At 44.3% G+C, this 19,335-nt stretch overlaps 2 protein-coding genes across 5 annotated transcripts in view; one reads left to right on the forward strand and one right to left on the reverse strand.

Annotated features, from left to right (window-relative positions):
• smap1 (small ArfGAP 1) overlaps nucleotides 1-15,574 on the forward strand; it is an 80,397-nt gene extending 64,823 nt beyond the window's left edge. For 3 of the 4 annotated variants that reach the window (XM_034551671.1, XM_034551668.1, XM_034551669.1), the window contains exons 7-10: nucleotides 8,145-8,340; nucleotides 8,883-8,927; nucleotides 12,049-12,272; nucleotides 13,269-15,574. In XM_034551671.1, coding sequence (XP_034407562.1) covers nucleotides 8,145-8,340; nucleotides 8,883-8,927; nucleotides 12,049-12,272; nucleotides 13,269-13,391 — 588 coding nt within the window. In that variant the 3' untranslated portion in view covers nucleotides 13,392-15,574. The remainder of the gene's footprint in view (nucleotides 1-8,144; nucleotides 8,341-8,882; nucleotides 8,928-12,048; nucleotides 12,273-13,268) is intronic. The other variant, XM_034551670.1, reaches the window with a different exon arrangement.
• A 3,719-nt stretch (nucleotides 15,575-19,293) lies between these two features.
• b3gat2 (beta-1,3-glucuronyltransferase 2 (glucuronosyltransferase S)) overlaps nucleotides 19,294-19,335 on the reverse strand; it is a 39,304-nt gene continuing 39,262 nt past the window's right edge. Inside the window, exon 4 of the mRNA XM_034552291.1 lies at nucleotides 19,294-19,335. This exon is cut by the window's right edge and continues 339 nt beyond it. The gene's annotated coding sequence lies outside the window, so the exon portion shown is untranslated.

Raw genomic sequence — 19,335 nt, forward strand, 5'->3', positions numbered from 1 at the left:
AACAATTATGGGCTGCTGTAACTGCAAGCTCCCCCTCTGACACTACCAGGCTCCCACTTACCCTCTAATCTCCCATCCACGCTCACCTCCTCTGCGACTCAATCCACTGCAGTTCTGTGTGCGCCTCGCACCTCTGCTCATCTCTAGAAACCCATTAGTCCTGAAGTTCCCCTCTTCTTGTGTTCATGCCATATGGTAATTACTGCAAATACCGCATTTCTGACTTGTAAATAGTGTTTATGTCAACATCCAAGTTGTAATTGCCACTGGGAGCTTCAGACTTTTTCTAAGATCCAGTAAATCCAGCTTGCTGCTTAATAATAGCAAAAGTGCCTGAAAACAAACAACTTTGAACAGATAACGTGACCAGCCAAATTTAGTATATAGAATGATATATTTGAATATATATATAGTGATATATTATATATATATTTTTTCATAGACTTCTATACAACCAGACTTCTTTTTGAAACCAAAGGAGTCGCCCCCCTGCTGGTCAGTAGAAATAATGCAAGTTTAAGGCACTTGAGCATTTGCTTCACTTTCCAGACCCAGAGGTTGTTGTCTGATAATAGTGGATCATAACAGGTATTCTAGCCTAAAACAATGCTGCTCTTTCACACCCATGTCTTATGAAGTAGGTTGGTGAACTGTTAGCTATCTCGACCAATGTAAATACATTTTTATTAAGAACACTGTTGCCCTTAAACTGCAAAATGGAGAAGCACTCGAATGCTATCTCGTTTGTCCAGTTTCAATTTAAAGACAACCCCCAACGTCCTAAAAACAACGCTACGTCCATTAAGGGAGTTCATCAATTGGCTTTACATTTTTATTTCTTTTCATGAGGCAACAGTAGCTTCAGTAGCTCTTTAAAACCGTGTGAGGGCAACACCACAGCAGTGACGGCTCCAGGATTGCTAAGGACTCTGCTCGAGCTTCGGTATAAGACAAGTTGGGAGACTTATAAGTAACTTAGTATGTTTTATTTTATTTTATATATTTTATATATAAGTAGTACCACACATTGCGCCACCACAACATGTTTTTTCTACCCTCCAGTAATGGTGTACCTTCTCTCTGCCTACACTCACGTCCTTTCTTCACAGTCGCTATGCTCCATTATTATCCGTATGGCATCTCTCGCCCCTGTTCTTCCAGTTCCCTTCCCTCTCTCCACTGCCACTCACCATTAATTCTCTCACACGAATATATTTTCCTTGAATCTGCACACGGAGGGCTTCTCCTTTTCCTCATCCTTACCCTTCGTATGTCCTCTTCCTTCCCTCCTAACTCGGGCCTCATTAATCAATGTTAGGTATGTACAATCACATGCACAAGTCCTTTATGAACCTGGATTTATGCTCACAATAAATGCGCTTGAATTAAAACACAGCCGGAACCGTGCTGGTGTACGGCGCCGAGGGAAAACAGGGAATTTATACTTTGCTTTTTAAAAAAAAAGTATAAATTCCCTTTAAAAATTCCCTTTTATTAAAGTACATTTTTACAAATGTGCACTAGAAAAAACAGATCATTGAAATGCTTAAGATTCTCTCCACTAATTGAAACATTCCTCTTGCACTTGAGGTTATAAAGACGCAGGTCTGTAGAGGAGTGACTGAAAAAAAAGGTAAAGCATGTTTTCATTTCTGACACCACTTTTTTTCCCTGGGCACTGGACAAAGAGACAGGACTGGAGTCCCACACCTACCATGAGCTGCAGAAAGCATCGCAGGCTGTCCTTTGAAACATTTCGGAGGCGCAGCGATGCTAATACTTTTTCTATTGTGCTGCACAACAGGGGTCTGTTAACAATCTATCCACCCTCCTGCCAACTTGTTACCAACAAAAGTGCACCAATTATTCAGCAGCGCGAGTGGAAGCTGTAAGCAAAAGTGAAGTTTGTTGAAGCGGACGGGAGCAACGTTCTGCTGTGGATGAGGGGCGGCAGCAAAACCTATTTTAGACACCGAAAAAACAAATCAATGTTAAGTGTACACTATATTTTCCAACGGGGAACTGACCATATAGTTGAACCTAACTTATCAGTTTGGGCAATGGAGTCTGGAGTAACCTTTTATTTTCAGTTCAGTTGCTGATAATACTTCTGCACTTCTACTGAAATGCGGTTTTGTATGCAAGCCTTTTAATTGTATCAAAGTATCACTTGTACTTTAACTTATTAAACAATCGCTGGTTTAATCCTTGTTTTTATTTTTATAAGGTTATACAATATTTCTTCTCAAATGTACTCATGGAAAGTAGCATGGTAATAGAGAGAGAAATACAAGTAGCTCTGTGATCCACAGAGAGGCCTTTGTAGTGTTGAAGGCTAGAACGGAGAAGATTAAAAACATATATATATATTATTATGTATATCTGCAGTAGAGTTGCGCTATCTGTTACAGCCTTGGACCGCCACGCTGCACTTCAGACGCTGCAAGGGCAGATTGGTCCACAGTGGCTGCTTGATAGCAGACAGGCTGCTCTCACATGGCCCTCCGCCTGCGGCACCACTGGCCGTCTTGTAGAATGTAATATTTGAATGTCAAAGAGTACAATTTGTCGGGTGGGGAGAAAAAAAAAAGAGGCGTTTCACTGCAGCTCCTACAGCCGGGACTTGTGTTGCATTAACACGCCGCCGATGTCGGAAAACGTTTCTCGCACGTTGACCTTAAACTCCGCCAAAGTTCAGGTTTTTTTTTTTGTGCCTCGGGTGACATGTTGCCGGTCTTCGTCTGACCCATGTCCAGCGGAGCGCGGAGACTCTCGCTGACATTTCCAGCAGCATTTAAAAGGGAAAAGGCCGTTACCTCGCTGCGGTGTGGATAATAATCTCCTCTGCCTTAGTGGGAAGGTTAACGTGTGATTGTATGTCTGCCAAACTGGCATGTCCACGTTTCGGCATCCCAGAGGAAGACATTTGGATTGGGGTGACCTTTTCCTGTGGGATTCGCCATCGGGCCAAACTCTACGCTGTAGAATGAGTGTACGTCCTGACCCCTGACCCCTGACTCGCCGACACGCAACATTTGGAACCTCCGTGAACTTACCTGTAGCGCCACCATTGCAGAGTCAGCCTTTCCCCTCCTATACATACAAACCTTACACACACACACACACACACGCCTCTCTCTGAATGTGCGATTCAGCAGGCGGATATTGCTTTACAGCTGTGATTAGCTGGGTGCGTGTGAGAAAGGGGAAGCCTGCTGATTCATGCAGCTATTAACCGGCTTCGGGGATTGCTTGACTATCAGAGAATACGTCAATTACGAAAATACGATTACAGCCTTGTAGGAGGGGGAGGATTTGTGTTATCCCCCCCCCCCCCCACACTCCCCCCTCTCTCTCTTTCACACATGCACACACACACACACTATCTCCCTGTGTCTTGTCCTCTAGCTCCTGTTCACCCTACAATAAAAACCAAAACAACTCTAATATCTATATCTAACTCTATATATATCGATATATATTAGGGACTAGTGGGCGGAGAGCACTATGAAGAATGAAGGTCTGACTCAGGATCAGTTGAAAGCAGAGCGGAAGGAACCGGAGGAACCGGTCTGCAGACGTAAACCAATGCAGAGGGACACCTGCCCCCCCCCCCCAACCCCACGCAGATCACCCAGTTTGTCATTAAGAGACCCCAGAGCCAGATTTACTTGGCATTTCTCGCATAGGAATATCATCGGACACTGAACCTTTTTGGTCATGTGACTAATAACACAAGCAATGGTTGTGGTTGGTTGTTATGGGGAGAGCACACGTCAGTCGAGCTCAGCGGAAAGAGAGTGGACCTAGCGCCAAAGAAAGATGGCTGCCAGCTAGCTACGTAGCTTGTCTTCTGGTGCGGCGGGGAGTGAGACTCTAGACCCGGTGCTAGCCAGCTGGCCACTAGCCCGCTGTTTCTCTCATTTTGTGTAACCGACGGAGCATTTAAGCATGGTGAAATTAACTAGCCAGCTGTCCACTAGCTAACTAGCCATGTGCTAGTTAGCTAGTGGACAGCTGGCTTGCTAATTACACCATGGTTTAAGTCTACACTGGTTCCAGAGTTTTCACTCATCTGCTTTCTTAAGCTGTGACAATAGTGTGAGTGAAGCATTACGTGGTCAAATGTCACTCATGTACTCTCTATGCTACGTAACTTTATGGTTTAAGTCGTTTATGTGGAAGTTAGCCCGCTGTGATGGTCGCAATGGCAACAGTAGGCTACACATCAAAATGGCCGTCTCTCCGACCATCCTGCTCTGTCGATTTGAGGGGGGATTTCAGTACTCCTCCTTTTCTATTTCCATGGTCTCTCTCCTCATTACGTGTGCATTTAAGGGCGGACCGTGCAAATAACAGAAGGACATGTACCAGCACAGGTTGAGTGTGGATTTACGAAAGGCAATCAATTTGCAACTGTCAGTTTTGTGGAGGAAATTATCCGCCTCTCAAAAGGAGCAGGTGGGATTTACGCGAGCTGCAAAGAAGATTGTGGCGATAAAAGGAAACATGCGTCAGTAATATGGCTATTCTTATATTCTTATTCTCGGTCCGCTTCGTCTCGTCTGCCATTCAGAGCCAAAACAGTCTGGCAACTGGTTACCAAGTTTTTATAGAGTCTGATGCCCAGAAATATCCAGACCCATTCTTGCGAGGGAATTTTCATCAAATTTGGTGCATGCGAGCGTTTTGGCCATAACTCTGGCTGAGGAAAAATGGGTGGGGAAAAAATCCCACTAATTTTGCCTTTTTTTTAAAGATGCTCAAAGAGAAAAGTGGGGAGATGATTCTCTGCGGGTTCGTCACGACAATCGGCACATTAAATGTAGTAATTTAATAGAATTAAAAAAAAGATTTCCATGGCAGCTTTGCTTTTGTTTTCAGTACATTAACCCAAATCCTTCAGCCGACAGACACACACACACACGCACACACACACACGCACAAACACTCAGAGCCCAGTGGGGTTTTAAAGCCACAGATGGTCTATCAGAGAGGAGTTTATTTATTTATAAATTTTTATTTCAAGCAGTGATGGAAAACCATATAGAAGTGCATGCGTGTGTCTGTAGAGGTGTATGAATCGCGACAGTTCGGAGTGGTAATTCACCCATCAAGGAGAACGGTGCCTTGTTGAAGAGGCTTTCTTTTACACAGTGTGCTGCTAGGAGCCCCTTCAACACATCGCACACTATGTGGACGTCGTGTGTGTCGGGTGATGGAGAAAGACAAAAGAAAATGGTTTGAGATGCACATGTGACCGACTCCGCTTTAAGTTCTCTTCCCTCTAGTCGGGAGGTTAGACTGGTACACCACTGCGTTTTACCTTTTGTGCCATCAGTTTGGCTTTGGCAGGAACTCTGCAGGACTGCCTCGCTGCTCTTTGTTGAGCTAAGACTCCTGGAGGGTCTGGCAGTCGCAGACGGGGGCCAAAAGAAGTTTGGAGTAAAGCGGGCATCAGTACGAGGCCAAATTAATGTAATGTAGTAATACAGTATATAACGGATCGGTATACAGGTTCTTCCGGTGGTTCACAAACTTTTTTTTTGTAGCGCTCTTTCTTTCGTCAAATGAGCCTTTTAATGCCTCCGCGCCAGCGCCAGTCGTGGCCACAGGCATTCTGTTTTTGGGGTTTGCCGTCCGTCCATCTGTCCCACGCCCGTGAACACCTGGAAGCACATGTCTTCAAATTTGGCACAAGCATTCCTAGTGGACGTGAGGAGGAGCTCATTCAAATTTGGTGGGCAAAAAAAGGTCACTGTGTGCTAATTATGCCAATTTAACACAAATGTCTAATAGGATAACATTTACATTTTGGACAGACGTGGATTTAATCCGTGACTTGGGTGGTCGGCAGAGGCGTACGACCGCGAGGCGGCAGTTATAGTTCACGGCAGACATTATGACATTATGCGTCGCAGCTGTTTCGCCCTGGTCCTGTCCTTCCCAGTTTGGGTACCACTGCCTTCACGGGAATCTCTCAAACCTGCCATCATTGATTTTTCTGTCCTCTTTGGTAGCAACCAGGTGCTTATTTAAACAAAAAACAGACATAGAGTAATGCTATACTTAATTTAGAGGCACGTTCCTGGTCATGTGAGTCCAATATTCACTCTTTTTGTAACTCTTGTTTGGGTCTCCACCAACCCCTGAGAAGAAACACGCGCCTCCTTAGCTGCTAAACTCTCCGCTGTGTGCACCAGCTAGTCTCTAACTGTGTCTGTAGCAGAGAGTGTCTTTGTGTTTCATTTCAAACTTAATTACACCCGCCCCCATCTCAGAGCGGTTTTCATCGGCATGACTCTGGCGAAGTCACGTCGTCCTTTCTACAAATAGATGTCTTGCAAAAGGGAAGCTGTACTGCTGGCGATTACTGCAGTTTGGAGGGATTTTTTTAAAGTCTGTTAAATGTCATTTTCACCCTTTTGGGAATGAGCTTAACCCCCTCCCTTCTCTCTCAGACATCCAGACGGATCAGGTGACAGTCTGCTACCTATTCTCTTCTTCCATTCGCTCCTATAATCAGGAGGCCCGTATCATGCATCATGCTAATGTACTGCGGCTATTAATAGGAAGGAGGCTCCATCCTGCCTCCGTCACCTTGACTGGCTTCACTTGAGAGTGAATGTGTTGGCTTGGTTATCTTTTCTCCTCATCTGCCCCTGCATCCTTTCCTCTCCACTTGCCCTCCTTTTCCATTCTTTTTTTCCTCCCTCTCTTCTCGCTCTCCTCTTCTATGTCTTTATTTTCAGCTATCCGATCATTCTCTCCTTCCACCTTTTTATTTTTGACTTGTCCTGTCCTCCCCCCTTTCTTTTGCCTCCTGTCCACCTTCCCCTTCTTTTTTCCCCCATCATCTCACCATGTCTTGACTTCCTTCCTCTGGCACCCCCCCCCCCCCCCCCCCTGTTTTCTCCCCCATCCTTCCCTCCACTCCATCTCCTCACTCCTCTCGCTATCTATTCTCACACCTCCACCCTCTCCTCGCTTCCCTTCCTCCCCCCAGTCAAAGGATGTCAGCAGAAAGAGATGGAGGGGAGCAGCGCTGCCTGCTAAGCAGTTGAGCACAGCACACTTCCAAAGCTGTGTGTGTGTGTGTGTGTGTGTGTGTGTTGGACTAAGAGAAGTCAGTGTGTATTCACCAGAGAGAGAGAGAGAGAGAGTGTGTGTGTTGCAGAAGCCACTGTTTATCACAGTCACCCTTATCTTATTCATGAAGTCCAGTTGACTATCGCCTTCCCTTTTCTCCCTCCATTCTCTGTTCACCACACACACACACACACACACACACACACACTTGTACAGAGCTCTTAAGCAGGTGTTACTTTTCTGGCGGCTCCATCCATTAGACATAATGGTTGTGTGCCTGAAGGTTTAAAAAAAAAAAATGTAAAAGATGTGTGTTTGTGTTCATGTCTACCTCTCTTTGCAGCAGCCTAATTAATGTCATCTGTCTCACTTACAGTGACAATGCTTCTCCCGTCCTTTTATTCAGCTCTTGCTCTCCTCCACTCTTATTTTTCATCTTGTCTCTTCCCGTCGCCTCTCTCCTCTCTTCTTGTTTCATCTTGTGTCTCTCTGATGTACAGAGTACGTTACATATACTCAAAGTCTGTGTTCTGCTTTCAGCACGGACGCCCTTTGGATCTTATGTTCTCCGTGCATGATTTCTCTTCGTGGCACTTAGATATTCTCCCAAACTGGAGGTGGCGGTGTTTTGAAAACCCCATGTCTACGGCAGTGGTTTCAACATGGTTCCCATCACCTCCGGTTCGGAAGAGCGAAGCCAATGCGGAAGAGTGTTAAACTTGCATTCTCTCTGCTGACCAGCAGGGGGGCGACTCCTCTGGTTGTCGTTTGTATAGAAGTCCCTACTTCTCTTCATTCGCTCAGTAAACTTTGTAAACATACATTTAGGGTCTCGATCTCTTGTTTCAAGTCTTCTTCCATTCAGCATGATGTTCATTTAGTGAAATAATGATCCATTTAGGGCGGGCTCACAGTGATTGACAGTTTGCTACCAGAGCTGTATTCGGCGTCTCTACGTTATTGTGTAAGGTGACCAAGAGCAAGTATGCTGTAGACTCTGAGGTTGACAATCCTTACACATACCCCCCCCCCCCCCCCCCCTGTCTCCCTAACAGTCCGGCTCCGGTACAGCACCTGGACAGGCAGACCCCTCCACCTCCTCCTCTGCCTCCTCCTCCACCTCCACCACCACCACCACCAAGGCGGAGGAGAAGAAGAAGCTTCTTTCCAAGGACTCCATCCTGTCTCTGTACGCCAGCAGCTCAGTGGCCAGTCAGCCGCAGAGCCAGCAACTTCCTGTTCCGGGACAAGGTGACACACACACACACACACACACACACACACACACACACACACACACACACACACACACACACACACACACACACACACACACACACACGCGCATGCAGCATTTTATCTCAAAGTGTGCTACTTTAATCTGTTCAACTACAGGAGATAACCCCCACATGTAAAGGCTTATGGGTAAAATAACATCCACTGTTGGCATCTCTCAGCTGTTTAACCCAAGCTTGCACAGCTACAGTGTGCAACAAAAACGAGGTAGCATTTTACCAGCATTTTGGCGTCTTTCAGCTCATTGTGTTTAGTATTATTTTACTGTCTTCGCGATCCCTGTCAGCTTTCTTTTTTTCAAACCTTTAAAATACATTGAAGACGAGTGAAAGTCAATGATGTCCAGAAGCCCGACAAACGACAGCAGTACCCCAGTCCGGAACAGGAAGAGAGGCCAATGCCCGCCTCCAAGACCAGCACTGACAGTCTGTATGCTGAAGGGCTGTCTGCAAATGAAGAAGAACAAAGAATACCAGTGAAATATTCTCTGCCTACAGGAATCCCACCGCAGACCAAAAAAATCATCGCCCCCCTTGTAGAAGGTATGACCACCCACCTCATAGAAAGACAACATAAGACATATGGCAGCTTCATCCAAGCAACAAATGGGACAATTGCTGATTTAACATCAAAGAGCGATGAAAACAACATTGAAGTCCTAACCACTGAGCTCAAGGGGCAGGGTCCAGGGTCCAGGGTCCAGGAAGAAGGACCGGTTCCAGACACGATTCATGGAAACCTGAGAGGCGAGAAGGCGAAAAGACTTAGGGGAAGAAGTATAATTAGTAATGTGCAATAAAGAGATGTGGATTTGTCTAGAAGTAGAGAGAGAGAAGAGGAGAGAGGAGCTCAGTGTATCCTAAGATGTCCCCCTGCATCCTCGGCCTATAGCAGCATATATATCTTCGCTCGGCTTCTGCCAATCGGCTCGTAGCTCCTTCACTTCGAGCTAAACACTCTACGAAGTCACGACTGTTTGCTGTGCTGGCTCCTCATTGGTGGAACGAGCTTCCCATTGACATCAGGACAGCAGAAAGTCTCTACATCTTCCGGCGCAAACTAAAAACACATCTTTTTCGACTATACCTTGAATAGGTAGCACTTAAATGCCGTAGTAGCACTAAAATGTCCCTTACCGATAGCACTTTAGTAGCACTTAAATGGCACTTACGGATAGTACTTTGTAGTTTAACTTTATTGAAGAAATTGTACTTGCTTGATTCTTGTTGTTCTGAGTTTGGACTCATGGTTTAATGCACTTATTGTAAGTCGCTTTGGATAAAAGCGTCAGCTAAATGACATGTAATTTTTTGTAATGTAATGTAATATACAACTGGCCCAACCTCCTGTGGATGTGGAGAAGCAGACCTTGTTGACAATAAAGGCCTGTTGAACCCACCACACTATACTCTCTGAACGTCGTGGAGCATTTTGCAGTTAAAGAGCCTGATATTTTCCTCGGGAGTCGGTGGCGACCAACACAAGTCTGGACTCCATCACATTTGTCGTGGCCACTTTTAAAATAGGATAAAAAGCCAGTTTATAGCTCCCAAAGTAACCAAACAAGTCATTTAAGGCAGGTTAAAAGAAAGTGTTGGAAATGTTTCAACTGGAGCGATGTTCTGTGTTATCCCGAAGGCTTTACGTCTCCGTTTCAGACATGTCCCAAAGAAAAAGAGCTAGGCTGGAGGAAAAAATAGCAGAAACAAGTGGAGTTCAGGGGTGAGTGTCGAGATCTTCCAGAGACTGAGCTGTCAAACTAAGTCTGTACGGAGTCTAAAACACTCCAGCGGTGGGAAAATGTAGAACACTCGTTCCAAGCCTTCTTATTTTTAACTCCCCTTTTGAAAAAAATAAAGTCCCCCTTTCCTTTGTTTTTGGTTACATTCTGTTTATAAGTTGTTAGGAGTTTAACCAAAGAATGATTTGTATATATCGTTGAGTAGATACAAACTGGTCTAGAAAAGCAAAGATTGAGGAAAAACAATTATATTTATATAGCTGATACAGGTATGTTTTCTTCTTTCCTATCCCTGACCCCTCAGGTTTACTTTATGCACCCGTTTGAGGGCAAGTTATGTGAAATACATACTATATTTGTTCAGAATGAAAGAGAGCAGTACAGGCGAGGATACTTAACCATGTCTTAAATACAGCTACCATGTTTTTTTTAATTCAAGGACCGGCAGGTAGAGAGCAAAGAAGCACCACGCACGTATATCACAAGACACACACTCGCCTCACAGCTGATTGGTGTAAACACCGATGACTGTGGGCACCGTGCGCATGCTACCATGTGCGTGTTTGGGAGCGTGTGTGCTGGTCTGTGCTGATCTGCGCGCATCGATCGCATCGCTGCGTGATCACAACGTCGCGTAGAGGATAAGGGGTTGAAATCAGCATGAAGGGCTGTCTGCTGCCTTCTTGTCCTCTCTCTCTCTCCCAAATAGATGTTGATGGAGATCAAAGCCACGATAACCTCGCCAAGCTGACGCCTCGTGAGCACGGACGCCTCTGCAGGGTGCCTGTGGATCTAAGTGCAGCTGATTAACTTTTAAATTACAACAAACAGTCCGTGTATTCTTTTATTGATTCACACTTTGAACCCCGCACAAATTCTTCAAACGTGGAGATGTGAATTGTGCTGAAAAGAGGCCATATTTCAGCATCAGCTTGACGTCTCTTAACATCCTGCACATGGAGTCTGCACAGCTGACTGACATCAGAGGACATTGTGTGTATTTCGGAAAAAAAAGTGTTCAGCTCCTCAGTAACAAACAAACAAATGTGCCTTATTCTGACGCTTTGATCCATCCCCACAGTGATCTCATGCGGTGCTGATGGGTGTTTTTATGAAATATGATGTTCTTGTGGATTCAGATGAATCGTTAGAGGCAGTAAAAAAAAAAAAACGTTTCTCCTTTTCGGTGTGTTCAAATGGTCCCAGTCTGGCAACCTTCTTCTTTAGTCCGGTCTAAGGTGTTTTCATTTTCACATTAATGCTTGTTGTTTAGACTTTAAAGGTACAATCATTAATATTTTAGTCCTGGTAGATTTCGAAGCTGTGTTGAAGTTAATTTTAACAACACAGACCCTTTTTTTTTTGTCCCATGAAGGGTTAACAGTGGTGCCAATGTGAAGCAGCAGAACATGTTCTGTTTGCATTATAGAGTAGACTGTGAGATTTATATTAATAAGATAAAAAATAGTTTCCAGTGAATACCCACATTTGAATCCCAAGGAAGTCGCGGACTCCACTAACGAGGAAGAGTACTGTACAGATAGATAATTACAGAATGTGAATACATCGCAGAAAGACTGGGTTCTGTTTTAATGCAGTTATTAAGGATAATAACTTTATAACAGAAGACATTAGTCAATGGAGTACAATAACAATATATAGTGTAGTTAGCTCTGATGTGGACGTTTAAGATTTCTTGGATTTTAAATGTGGTAAAGCAGGCCACAGGCAGCCTGCAATCAAGGACCCAGGCAAAAGGGGCAGAGCTTATGAAATGGGAGCAACTATTTACTTTTGTATTCATTATTCTCCGACATATCTTCTAGTGAATTGAAGAAAAACTGGATTCTGGAAAAACTGTTTATCTATTTCAACACGTTGAGTTGAAAATAAGCCCTAAGCTCGTGTCTTTGCGCCAGCAGGAATGTACGTGGGCCAGCCTCAGATGCAGTTCACCCCGCAGGGTTTCGCTCCGGGGGCGTCCGGAGCCGTCCCACCCACCACCACCACCACCACCATGATGGGCGGAGGAGGGGCCGTGATGCCCAACGGCGGCTACGCGGGCATGCAGCAGCAGGGCGGGATGCCAGCCAGCCAAGGGCAGAACATGTACGGCACGCAGCAAGGCCAGTGGGGCATGAGCCAGGTAAACACACTCGGATAGGTGGTGCTTTTATCGTGAACTCAATTTAACATCTGGCTGATTATAATTCCTCTCCAGTTCTCTGCACATTAATCGTTTATGAAGCACACTTCCATGTTTACTGTGTCTAGTAACCCACATAAAAATGTCATAAACAGAGCGTCTTATTTCCTCCAAAGAGTTTTATTATCCTGGTCCTAAAAGGGTTTTTTTCTCACTATTTTCTGCTCCCTTTCACAAAGCCCAGTGCATCGATGACCTCGCCCCCTTTCTTCTATAAAAACTCAAGAAGAAAACGCTTCAATTATCATTTCAATGGGTCTGGATATGAATAAAATGTTTATCTTTAAATTCTGTCAAGTTACTTTCTTCTCCCTCTGTCCTTAAGTACCAAGAAATGATGTTATGTCAAAATGTAGAACTAGCTGGGAGTGAACACGTGACCCCCATGTTGAAATAATTTTTATTTAGTTATACTTACCTGAGAACTATATAGCCATATCTATGCTGGATCAAAACTAGGAGGTCAGTTGACCTCCTATCCGCAAAAATGCGAAATACCCTTTGAATATTTTGAATATCTAAACTATTCATATCCACAGTGATGTGAATTTGTGACAGTTTCAACACGGGTTCAGTAACAAGTTTGAATATAATGCAGAGGAACAACTACTAAGATCGTAGTGTCTGGGAGACGTAATGGAACGAGCGCTCGGTTGCATAACCACACACACACACACACACACACAGTGCACACACACACACACCAGCTCTCAGATGACCAGATAAGTGAGCGGCGCTGCACCAAAGCACATTCATAATAGATAAGGCAGGATAAGGCGAGCAGGGCAGCAGAGAGGGGGGGGGCCTTTTAAGAGCAGAGGTGAAGTTAAAAAGCGAGGGATGGAGGCATGGGAGTCGAGCTGATGAGAGAATCGCTCTCTATTTCAGCTCTGATGGATTCTAACACCGGCTTCCCTCCCGTCTTTTTTCACTCAGATGACCCAGCAGATGTCAGGCATGGCTGTGAGTGGTGGCCAGTCGGGGGCCCCTGCGGCCGGCTGGCCTGCGGCTCCCCCGCCGGCTTCCGGCCAGACCCTCAGCACTCAGCTGTGGAAGTGACGAGCAGGAGGTCCGGAGGAGGAGTTTGTGGGTAGGGGGGGGGGAGAACAGAGGGCAGTCATATGTGGCAACAAAAATGGCCCCTGACCCACCCAACGGGGTAGTTTGACTGCCTTTAAAATAAAAAAAATAATATCTACCTGCCATTCCTTAAATAAGATAATAACAAGAATACATCAAACTGGATGGAGCGCGGGGGGGGGGGGGGTATAATAAAGTTTGGCAGCTGTCATTTTCCGCCTTCATTCAGCTTCCTTTTCTTTGTTGTTGTTGTCGAGACAAAAACAACAGAATCTGCAAGAAAAAAAGCTTCTGGGCCGATAACTTCAAGTGTCTATTGTAGTAATATTGTATCCTTACCAGAACGGATAGTTAGTGAATAGTCTTTCAACACCTACAGTAGATATGGCAATCGTGTGGTCCCTCCCTCTGCCCTGTATAGTGTAACCCCCCCCCCCCCCCGTGGGGCCGATAGTCGTCTGAACAGTTCTGTATTTATGTGATTATGATGTGAAGCTCCCACTGTTTTCAGAGTCGAGGAGGGAGCGCGACGCCTCTCTGTTACTTTTGGTTTACGTTTGACCTGTTTGACGTTCCAGAGGTCAGGTTGTCCCGGTTGGAGTTTACAGACAGTAGCATTGCTGAAACGGGGGTTTGAAGCTGCTTATTTATGCCACACACGAAAAACAACAACAACAAACAAACACGTCACATGACTCGCTAACCGAACCGTAGAAAGAAGTGAGATTGCTCACTCGTCATCAGCTCTGGGGGGGGGGGAAAGAAAACGATGACTGCGTTGGAAATAGCTAACAGGGTTGCACATGCTCAGTACTGATCGCCGGGCAGGTGCTAGTGACGATGTTACGTTAGCCAGAGATAGCAACATTTCAGCAATCTGATTGATACTTTGTATTGGAATTTGTATCAGGAAAGGAAAATAATGGTTAATGGTTGGGGCCCAGATGATGCAGCCCCAAAAGATTCTTTATCCACCCCCCCTCCCCACTACCAAAGCAAAAAGACTTGACGGGAACCTATATATTTAATGGTCTACATTTGCAAGATTGGTAAATGACTGCACCACCCACAGGGTTGTCATTGTAATAAAATAATCAGTCAGCTCATCCTTAGATGAAAAGATTACCAATGTTGATGATACCGCAGACAATCTCTTTGCATGGTATCGAGCTGGAGCCGGAAGGCGGTTAGCCTAGCTTAGCTTCCAGACTTAAAGCAGGGGAAACAGCTAGCCAGGCTCTATCCAACGTTTTAAGAGTACCACGGCTTCAAAAGCTCATTCATTGACTGAAAATACCCTTTTTGTGGATGTCGCAATAACGCAGTATTCACAGTCCAACACACGTACTCCAATTAATAAAAGTGTTTGCCAAGCCCTAGTTTGCTTAAGAGAGTCAAAAGCTAAAAATAAAAAAAAGGGTTTGGAAGCACAAATAATGCCGTTTGTCACACGCCGAGCTGGTTGAAAACAACCTCCGAGGCTCTCGCTAAGTGATGCCGGTCCCCAGCTGGGGGGCTCTGACAGACGGGCTCAGTAGAAGACCTGCATTTGTAGAAATGAGCCGTTTCCGCGGAGCTCCCCGCCACATTAATGCGTTATGTTTACTGCACTTTAAATAGCAGAGTAGGACGTGTTGTATCTCCGGATGTGCCGTGGTTTCGTCAGTCAGGTTGCTTCACTTCCAACTTCTACAATTAGTTTTTCTTTATTTTTCTTTTTTAAACTGGACCAATGTTGCTCCCCTTCATGTGTGATGCTGTAACTGTATATCTGTATATTCTGCCATCCACCATCTTTGTTGTGGTGTTTTGTTGTGTGCAGTACAAGAGAAGCACAGTTATTCTGAAGCAAATAAACCTGGATGACCAATCAGAGGGCTAGACAGCGTTGGTAGAAGGGGACCTGTATGAAAAACGCTGGATAGGTCCCACCACCACCGTCCAGTCCTCGTTTATTCAGAGTAAGAACAGAGCAGCAAGAGTAAGATTAATAAACATGCATATTGGTGTCATCGATACATGTCGATACTGAATATTTGAATCAGTTTCAATACTCGTGTTCAACAGTGTGAATACACAGCTGTGCTCCCTCTTGTTTCAGAACGGCAGGTTGACAAAAACGCACACTGCTATTTATCTTTTAATAAAGATCTCAGAATTCATGCCCTCAATGTTGTCCGTTTTTTTTCTTAAGGTGTTTCGAAGTTAGACTTTCAGTAAAGGGACGACACACACACACACATAGTTACGATCCCTCAGTGATGTAACACACCAGAACACTTGGAACTACAGTAGGTGGCTGGTATGCACCTGTAAAGTTTATTATCAGCCCACCTGTAAATAAAGAAGACCCAATGCATTATGGGATACTGTAGCACATTTTGCCCGCTTAAGCTAACTCTTTAAACGCGGATAAAAGGATAACTAATCACACACAACATTAATTGTCGGATGTACTAGTTTTTATAAAGTCTCCATTAACCCTTCGGTTCCATGCTGGGTGAAGACGCACCTCGTGGGAAAGCTGCTCCGGTGACGTAGCGGCGGCCATTTTGTGAGTTTCTAGACCGCATCGCTCCAGGGAGAGTCTAAAAAGAGTCATTTTAATATCACGCATGACGTCGCTGAGTGGATGTACATTACATTACATGTCATTTAGCTGACGCTTTTATCCAAAGCGACTTACAATCACATTAACACACTGTAGAACAGCTACAGGGAGCAATTCAAGGTTAAGTGTCTTGCTCAAGGACACATCGACTAGGGCGGGGATTGAACCACCAACCCCCTGATTGAAAGACGGACTTGCTAACCACTGACCCACAGTCGCACCATGTAAATCTGTCACCTATCCGTACCGCGGCCTCTCGTACATCATTAGGCTCGTTAGAGGTGAACTCCTCCTCTGGTGACGAGAGCAGGCGGCAAGATGGCAAAAAGCTGCGGTCAAGTAAGACTTTTCCCAGCAGCCCTCAAAGGATTGACATCCTGTTTAATCTGTCTGGAGGCCGGCTGTAGTTAGTAGGCCGTGTTTTGGGATTTGTTTTTTTCCGACATATTATGTACACTTTGACCTCTTCATGACATACAGTGGTTTTCAAATGGGGGTACGTGAGATTTAAAACCTTTAAAAATAGTTATTTAATAAATATTCAATACAATATCAGTTTAAGTTCATAAATGAAATTGTATATAGTCTATATTAACTCAGACATGATGGCACAGTGCTGTGTATTACATCTTTTTTTCAACCAAAAATGCTTTGCACTGGTCATTTGCTGAAAATAATATTTCACACGGGGTCCATCACTGAAAGAAAGTTGAGAGCCGGTGGTCAGGTGGCATGGCTGATCTACTGGGATCGTCACGCACAGCCATCTCTAGGGTTTACAGAGAAAATATCCAGTTATAGCAGATATAGTTGTAGAGGCAGTTGTGTGAACAAAAATGCCTTGTTGAGGTCAGAGGTCAGAATGGAAGGGTCAGAAAGAGCACCTTTGGGACGTGGGTCATCATCCAGCATGGACCCGAAGGGTTAATGGACACTTTATCAAACTAGCACATACCACAATGAATGTTTTCTGTCATTAGTTATCCTTTTAAGTTGTTTTCGCCTTTCGCAGCTCACAACAACTCCATTAGAGCAAGATGGACGTTATCCCAAGATGCATTGCGTCAAGTCTTTCTTCTGTGTGTTAATTGGCGGATTACAAACCAACTTTAGAGTTGAACGCCGCCCTGTGCCTTCTGACTAACAGAAGACAAGAAACAAATGAACAAACAAAGAAAATAATAAATGGAACATGAATAAATACAAATGAAAAAGCTACAGCCTATCCAGTGTGATATGACCTTCACTCCTGCACTTTCTTCATGTCATTATATTTATTGCAATGCATGATAATGTGTTCCAAGTCTTCCAGAGTGTCACACATTTGACCAACAGATAGACATATTCAATAAATGTAATATGTGCTTCAGGTTTATTTCCAATGCGTTAACATTTCCTGGTGCCTTGAACAGAAAACAATGTGTTTTACGTGCGTTGAAAAAAAAAATTGTCTTTGTCTAATGACTTTTTTAAACCTTTTTTTTCCCCACAGCTGCAAACAATTACATAAATCACTTTTAGCAAGCCTAAAAAAATCTGTACATCTGTACCTCACAATGCTATTTATTGAATAGTAGATGTGTGTATACACAACCTGCAAACATTCCTTCAAGCTCGTCTTTGTTCTAACTGGCTGAAAAAGGATTTTCCCAGTACGGATTTGTCTGGTCATGACATCACCGATGAAGTTTGGGTCAATGAGTAATGCTCGTCTTTGGGGGCGGAGACTTACCTCAATGTAGAGGCCAACGTTTCATCCAATATGGCTGAAATAACCACATCTGAGCCAGATGTGGAAGTCGTGTCGGGGTTCAGAACATCAGGAAAGCTTTGTGGTTTTCAATTAGTTCCAAAAAGAGAAGAGAGCGCCGACTCGTCTCAACAAAAATAATTACCACATTTCTGTTTTATTTTTCCGTTATCGATTAATCTGGTGGTTATTTGTTACGATAAATAGATTGATTGTTTAGTGCAGGAAATGTGAAGAAACTTAAACGTTACAAGTTCTGAGAGTCCAAAGAGACTTCAAGTGTCGTATCATTTCGTAGAAAATATGAAATGTTACACGATTTTAAACCGCTAATTTTTACAATCGAGAAAAACCGGAGCCAGCCTTTCTGTGACTCGGTGACTTTAACAATGGATCAGATTTATTTTCAAGTAATTGTACTGTAGCGCATACATACTTCTCTGCGGGACACGTAATGCGACCATCATGAGACGATTATTTCAACAAACCGTAACAACGTGAGTACAAAAGAAGAAATGACTCCTGGATTTAACACTGCTTCTTTTTCTTCTCCTGTGTTTACATCATTGCACCGCTGCCGATAAAATACCCTGAAGATAAACGGTGCTTTCCCGTTTTGAGCCGTGGAGCTAGAATCCCGTCCGATGTCTGATGTGCTGCTAGTCGTCTTCGTTGTTCGCCCTCACGCTCTACATCATTGACGGCAGCTTGAAACGTGACTTGTTACGTGGTGCTCTTAAGACACCCAGAATGAGATAACGGTGGAGGTCGGTTCCAGTTCATCGTGTACGATCCGATCCGTTCAGAGTGACACAAAAGAGAATCGCATTTCACGCGTCAACTTTCAGACGTCAATGTGATTAATTTACACAAAGACAGTTTCCAGGTGTGAAGACAGGAAGAGGCGGGACGTTCTCCAGGAACCAACGCAGGATGGCGAGTTTGATGGCACGCGCAGAGCTGGAGTTGGGATGGGGTTAGCCTAGCTTAGCATCACACAGCTAGCTAGTCTCTCTGTACTTCAAAAATATATATATCGACCAACACTGTTAAAGCTTATCAACACATTGTTTTGCAGCTTGTTTAAAACGTTAATAAAAGTTACAATAAGATATTTCTCGGTGAACACTCGGTTATCCGTTGGTACGTCCGTGTGGTTTGCTAGCGGTTGTTTGAGTAACTTCCCTAAAATCAACAAATTGTCCGTTTTGAGTTCCTGCTCATGTGCAGGTTAAATGAATTATTATACCTTTATTTAACCAGGTAAAATCAATTGAGAACCAATTCTCATTTACAATGATGACCTGGCCAAGAGGCAGTAGAATGACGTGAAGTGTGGAGAGGGCGGGGCTAGCTGCTTTAAGCTAACAGCATCCAGACAACCAGCTTCATGCGACATTAATAATGAAATCTGCTGTTAAAGAAACAGCATTGCAGTACCACCGCCACAAGATGGAGGCGCTATCTGGGCTGAGAGCCTCGTTTGCACGGTAATTATATCACGGAATCACAGTTCATTTGACAATTATGTATTAATGATTAAAATGACATCAATACTTCAC

The sequence above is a fragment of the Cyclopterus lumpus genome, chromosome 15, assembly GCF_009769545.1.
Source record: "Cyclopterus lumpus isolate fCycLum1 chromosome 15, fCycLum1.pri, whole genome shotgun sequence".
Classification (NCBI taxonomy): Eukaryota; Metazoa; Chordata; class Actinopteri; order Perciformes; family Cyclopteridae; genus Cyclopterus; species Cyclopterus lumpus.